The sequence below is a fragment of the Mesoplodon densirostris genome, chromosome 7, assembly GCF_025265405.1.
Source record: "Mesoplodon densirostris isolate mMesDen1 chromosome 7, mMesDen1 primary haplotype, whole genome shotgun sequence".
NCBI classification, from domain to species: Eukaryota; Metazoa; Chordata; class Mammalia; order Artiodactyla; family Ziphiidae; genus Mesoplodon; species Mesoplodon densirostris.
Window position 1 is genome coordinate 10,789,699 of NC_082667.1, and position 6,276 is coordinate 10,795,974.

The 6,276-nt window shown below is 51.4% G+C and overlaps 1 protein-coding gene across 2 annotated transcripts in view; it reads left to right on the forward strand.

The window, feature by feature from the left end:
* Nucleotides 1–5,315, forward strand: part of DDB1 (damage specific DNA binding protein 1) — a 31,666-nt gene extending 26,351 nt beyond the window's left edge. Inside the window, exons 22-27 of one of the 2 annotated variants that reach the window (XM_060103797.1) lie at nt 992–1,162; nt 1,483–1,592; nt 1,824–1,993; nt 2,189–2,291; nt 3,794–3,917; nt 4,498–5,315. In XM_060103797.1, coding sequence (XP_059959780.1) covers nt 992–1,162; nt 1,483–1,592; nt 1,824–1,993; nt 2,189–2,291; nt 3,794–3,917; nt 4,498–4,581 — 762 coding nt within the window. In that variant the 3' untranslated portion in view covers nt 4,582–5,315. Of the gene's footprint in view, nt 1–991; nt 1,163–1,482; nt 1,593–1,823; nt 1,994–2,188; nt 2,307–2,631; nt 2,675–3,793; nt 3,918–4,497 lie in introns of those variants that run through there. The other variant, XM_060103798.1, reaches the window with a different exon arrangement.
* The last annotated feature ends 961 nt before the right edge of the window (nt 5,316–6,276 follow it).

A 6,276-nucleotide genomic window follows, 5' to 3' on the forward strand; every position in this document is an offset into this window, starting at 1 on the left:
AAAGGGAGGCTGGGAGTATGAAGAGGGGCGTGTGGGGTGTGTTCCCAGGAGCGTGTGGAGTTCTTGGCCTCTACTTTACTCCACTCTTGGAGGACTGGAGGCCCAGCCAGGCTGGGCTTACCCCAGTCTGGGGTGTTCTGGGCTCCCTTCACTCTGCCGATGGATGTGTGGTAGCCCTTGTAATGATACGAATGACTCTTGGAGTGCATACCTGTGGAGCTAGGGTCCTTTGGACACATCCTGAGAAATCGTGGCTTAATATATTCTGTCCAGAGTGTCTGCATGTGCAGAGGCCATGGGTGGGGCTGCCTGGACCCTGAAGGGTCTGCCAGGGCTGGGCTGGGCTGAGTGTTCATCTATCTGCTGATTCTAAAGCATCTTCATTCTTTTGGAGCTGTAGTTGTAACTGAAGAAACACTGCAGTGGAGAAGAAAAAAGGGGTATTTTTTTCCCTTTGGGTGGAGGGGTGGCCACAGACTCTAGTGCTTTAGAGTCCTTTAGCTTCTGTTGGACTTTCCCATGCTATTTTCTTGGCTCATTGGGTTCACATCAAAAGGTGCCAGGAATGTGTGAGTTTTGAGAAGGGGTTAGAAGAGGCCATTTGTTGGGAGGTGATCTTGTTCCTTTCTGATCAGGAAATTGGAGATGGATCCTCTTTTTCCAGAGCAATTTCCGTAGGTCAGTTACCAAACTTCGTCACAAAACCATGTCTTGTCACATGCATAGTATTACTTGTGTTACTGTTTACTTAATATTTTCTTTACCCTGACTCATTTTCTTATATAAAGGAAAACTTTGTGTTGTTAGTTTCATGGGCTCATTCTATTTTCATTTTTCATAAATACATAATACTGAAATTAAAAACGTTCATGCAAGTTCCACACCAAACCACTTCATACCCCACATTGCACTTGGGTAAATGGTGCTGCAGTTGGAGGCTTAAGGAGGGTTCGGGCCCCTCGAGTTGACAGAAGTGCACTGCCTGTGCCAGGTGCGGCTTTACGAATGGACGACGGAGAAGGAGCTCCGCACCGAGTGCAACCACTACAACAACATCATGGCCCTGTACCTGAAGACCAAGGGCGACTTCATCCTGGTGGGCGACCTGATGCGCTCGGTGCTGCTGCTGGCCTACAAGCCCATGGAGGGCAACTTCGAAGAGGTAGTGGGGCGGGGGCAGACTGCTCCCTTAAGCTGCGACCCCGTGGGTGTTTCTTGGTGGTGAGGGATAATCAAGCCCAATGAGGGCAGAAATGTCATCCCTGGAGCCTACATTCTGCATCCATTAAGTGTTTTTAGAAACCCCCAACATGAGCTCTGAGTAGGCTCCGTTTCTGGGCTGAGTTGGCCAGACTGTGGGGAGAATCTCTCTGAAGGGGTGGTTGTTAAACATGGGGCAGGGCAGGCTCTTGGCCAAGTCCCAGCAGTGGCTTCCATGCAAACTGCTGATTGTGTTTCCTTTTGTACCTTGTCTTTTTTAAGATTGCTCGAGACTTTAACCCCAACTGGATGAGTGCTGTGGAAATCTTGGATGATGACAATTTCCTGGGGGCTGAAAATGCCTTTAACTTGTTTGTGTGTCAGAAGGATAGGTGAGTGACCAGCTGTGGGTATGGTCTGTTGGGGAATGAGGACGCTGGGTCCTCTCTCAGGCTCCGGTGCTCCTCTTCACAGAGGGTTAGGGTTTCCATGAGACAGGCAGGATCCTCTGCTGTGGAGCAGGGGGTGCTCACCGGGGAGTCTGTCCGCTGCACGCAGTCCTTGTCGGGGCCCCGTTGGGGGGACAGAAGTCTGGGTAGTGAGCTTCTCGTGTTGCCTCGCAGCGCTGCCACCACCGACGAGGAGCGGCAGCACCTCCAGGAGGTTGGGCTTTTCCACTTGGGCGAGTTTGTCAACGTCTTTTGCCACGGCTCCCTGGTCATGCAGAATCTGGGCGAGACCTCCACCCCTACCCAGGGCTCGGTGCTCTTCGGCACGGTCAACGGCATGATTGGTAAGGGTGACCTCTGGGGGGCGCACCCCGTGCACGCCTCCTTCCTGAGAGCAGCGTTCCCGTTTTGGGGGACGAGGGAGAGCAGGGTTTCGCGGAGGAGCCTGTGGCCAGCTCGTCCTTCCTCGTGCTGCTGCCTGGGCTGCTCTTGGCAGGCAGTGCCCGCTCTGCAGCTCCGTGTTCCCTTTGCTTCCTCAGGCCTGGTGACCTCACTGTCAGAGAGCTGGTACAACCTCTTGTTGGACATGCAGAATCGACTCAATAAAGTCATCAAAAGTGTGGGCAAGATTGAACACTCCTTATATCCTTCCCAGAGGTACCCCCTTGCTAGGAAGCATGTCCTGACCCAGGCAGAGAGCTGCATTACCCTAAGCAGCCTCTGGAAACTGCTGTCCGTTTAGGAAATGTCTTGACTAGGTTCCCGTGGGGAACAGGCTTTTAAAAAACCTTTTCTTATGGAAAATTTCAAACACACAATAGTGGAGAGAACAGTGTAGTGTATCCCCATGTACTTATCACCCAGCTTCACTGGTTCATCTTGAAAATGTGCATTTTTGTTCCTGAAATGTGTCTGCCTCTGGCCTTTCTGGTGTTGCTTGTCAAACGTAAGTTTAGATCACAACTTCGGAACGTCCTTTCAGAGATCTTGTTGGAGGCAGTAGTGTCTGAGGACCCTCACCAGAGAGGCTAACGGAAGAAGAGGGGAAAAGCAAAGAATGTGCAAACTCCAGAAGCCCAAGGATCAGCCCCCGTGGGACACTTAGGATCCAAGTACTGCTGGAAGTTTGTTTATTATGGGAGAGAGACAAGGAGCCCGAGGGAGGCGGGAGGCGGGAGGGGCGAGGGGCTCCCGCTATGAATCTGTGAGGGAGGAGGGAGGCTGAAGGGTTGGTTTTTGCCACAACCCGCAGGACTTTCGGCGCATCTCTTGTCTTACTGAGCCTCAGTTTGTTTCTTTGTTTATTTTTGGCTGCATTGGGTCTTCGTTGCTGTGCACGGGCTTTCTCTAGTTGTGGCGAGCAGGGGCTACTCTTTGTTGTGGTGCGTGGGCTTCTCATTGCGGTGGCTTCTCGTTGCAGAGCATGGGCTCTAGGCACGCGGGCTTCAGTAGTTGTGGCTCGTGGGCTCTAGAGCACAGGCTCAGTAGTTGTGGCGCACGGGCTTAGTTGCTCCGCGGCATGTGGGATCTTCCCGGACCCAGGCTTGAACCCTTGTCCCCTGCATTGGCAGGAGGATTCTGAACCACTGTGCCACCAGGGAAGTCCCAAGCCTCAGTTTATTAATCTGTGAAGGTCAAGGCTAGACTTAGAGTGGTTCTTTCTTCCCAGGGAAGCATCCAGTTCACATGGAGCACTTGTAAAAAAATAAAATAATACATGTCCAGGCTCTGAACTAAGAGTCTTATCTGTATTTTGTTTTAATCTGTATTTTTTAATTTTTAAACTGGTTTTGGCCTTGCTGCACGGCTTGCGGGATCTTAGTTCCCCAACCAGGGATCGAACACATGCCCATGGCATTGAAAGCGTAGAGTCCTAACCACTGGACCACCAGGGAATTCCTTGTATTTTTTTAATGTTACTTTGACAGTTACTCCAGTTAAGAACCATTGGATGAGGTAATAGCTTATAGGTCTTTGAAATTCTAAAACTGTCCCAAAAGCCATGTGATTTTTAGTTGAAAACGTTGTTTCCTGTTTATCCTGATGATAGTTTTCGATTGTGGTCTTGTGCAGAGGTGGGGGTGACTTATAGCAAGGGTACTTATTTCCAGATAATTGGCACTTTCCTTAACTCGCCTGTCCACCTGGAGATCCTTTCATACTGAACGGAAGACAGAACCAGCCACAGGCTTCATCGATGGGGACCTGATTGAGAGTTTCCTGGACATCAGCCGGCCCAAGATGCAGGAGGTTGTGGCAAACCTGCAGGTGAGCTGCTCAGGATTTAGCCCTGGGCCCGTTTCTCAAGTCCCCTGCAGGGCCGGGCATACCAGGAGGCCGGCAGAACTCCGGGGCCTTCCCTCCCTCGGTCCCCACGTTCTAACGGCCCTTTTCAGGTTTTCTTCTACCCACGCGGGAAGGTGGGGTCCAAGGGCAAGGAGATAAAGCTGAGGCTCGTGGGTTCCCCCGTCAGGCACCAAACACTGTAACTTTAGCAACGAGGGCACATTTGGGCATGTCTGGGATCTCTGGCAGACCTGTAGGAAGGGGGCAGGGTCAGGATCCTGTAGGGAAGAGAAGTTTCCATGGTGCTGGGGTTTGGGGCATTGCCCACTGGACATGATGCCTCTGGGGAAGTATATACTGGGTGGCAGGCTCCGGGCAGCTTTGCTGTCAGCAGACCTTGCTGGCCTGAACCCCCAAGGAGAGGTGTGGGCTTCTGACTGTGAGTCCTTCCTCCCTGCATGGCAGTGGTAGAATGGGGTGCCTCCCTTGTGGTGGGCATCCCCTTCCCCAGGGGAGCGAGAGCACCCTCACAGCCTCTCCTCCCGCCCCTTCCTCGTTGCAGTATGACGATGGCAGTGGAATGAAGCGAGAAGCCACTGCGGATGACCTGATCAAGGTTGTGGAGGAGTTAACGCGGATCCATTAGCCGAGGGCAGGAATCCCCTTTCCCAGGCCCTCTCTGAAGGCTTTGCCCTCCTGCTCTCCTCCTCCTCCCCTGCCGTTGTCTCTTGGCCATGGGAAATCTTTCCCTAGGCCAGCTGCCCTAGAACCCACGGCCTACCTGTGTGGAAACAGGGATTTTGTAGAACTAAAACCAGTTCGCTGGAGACCTGGGAAAGGGCAGAAGGTGAAATATTTTCTCCCTGGATTTTTACCAGTCTCATATGATTCCAGCCATCACCTTGGGCCACCAAGCCTTGATTGGTGTAGCCAGTTGTCCTCCTTCCAGGGAGCAATTTTGCAGCTCTTTGGCTGAAAGGAAGCTCTGTGTGTGTGTGTGTGTGTGTGTGTGTGTGTGTGTGTGTGTCTGTCTGTCTGTCTGTCTCCCACACTCATGCATTGTCCTCACTATCTTTTTATTTAGGTTGGGGGTGTGGGGAGGTTGTGGGTAGCAGGGAGGAGGGGTGGGAGGGGTTCGTCGTCTTTGAAATGAGAGCTTCCTTTGCTTTCTTCTGTTGCCTCTGAGAGCTTTGGTCTGGAGGGCTGAGCACCAGACAGTGGGCTGCTTGAGTAGAAAACCTGCAGATGGTGGATGATCTCTAAGCCACAGCCTTTTTGTCTCTGGGGAACTGCCTTCTTCAGAGGGAAGGAGGTGGGGGGACATGAATTGGTGGTTAGTTTCTGAGTTTTACCTAATAAAGTAGAGTCTAAGAAGAAGGATCCATTTGTTTCTGCTTTTCTTCCCCTGCTCGGCTCTCCAGCATCTCAGTCACTCTGTGCCCAGTTTACTGCAAGCTCCATTCCCTCCTTCACAGCCACTGCAGCAGTCCCTTGTCCTTGCTGCTGGAACATTCCTTTCAAGTAGCAAAATGTCGTCTGTACATCTCCTTTGTCAGGTGATCGCTCTTGGTGGGATCCCAAGGATGATGGATGTCAGGGTTTTGAAATTCAGTGGTCTTTGGTTGCCCTTGACTCTGTAGTCATCGTTTGATTCCCAGGTGCCTGTGTTAGTAATGTCCAGGGCCTGGGGGTTGCTTGGCCTGCCTTTCCTTATGTCATTTTACAGCCAGTTGCATATGGAACATTCAGCCAACTAGCCCCCCAGGCACTGCTCCTCGTGCACTGCCCAGCTTCCTGTTGCCACATGGGCTTTGGATTCTGATTTTATTTCTTCTGGTTTAATTGAGTAAACCTTTGGTGCCTTAGGTTTGAAAATACAGGAGTAGGGCACATTTGGGGTTCACCCTTCTATCCAGCACACAGAGCCTGTCTTCTTTCAGCTCAGTGGGTCAGAGTGTCTGGGCCCATATTTCCACCAGTGATCCAGTGGGAATAAAGGCTGCTCTGTCCCAACAGTGGAGCAGGGTTGATCCCAGGCATATTGGCTGGCTCCTTTAAGACCAGCCTTTGATACAGTGTCAGGAAAATTGTGGTTTCAAGTTCAAACTGTGGTTTTGAGAGATTCTAGCTTAAAAGGAAAAGAGCAAGGAAGCATCTCTGCTTTGGGGGTCTTCCGGAGTAAGTTTCCTTCCCTGGAGGCATTCCTTGTGTTTCTTTACCGTTCTTTTCCCCTCACTCTCCTGGGGTTTCTGAGGGTGGAGAATAAGGGTCTTAGGGGAAAAAATCATCTCTCAAAAACCACAGTTTGAACTTGAAACTCAGCACTGTGATTTGAATTCTT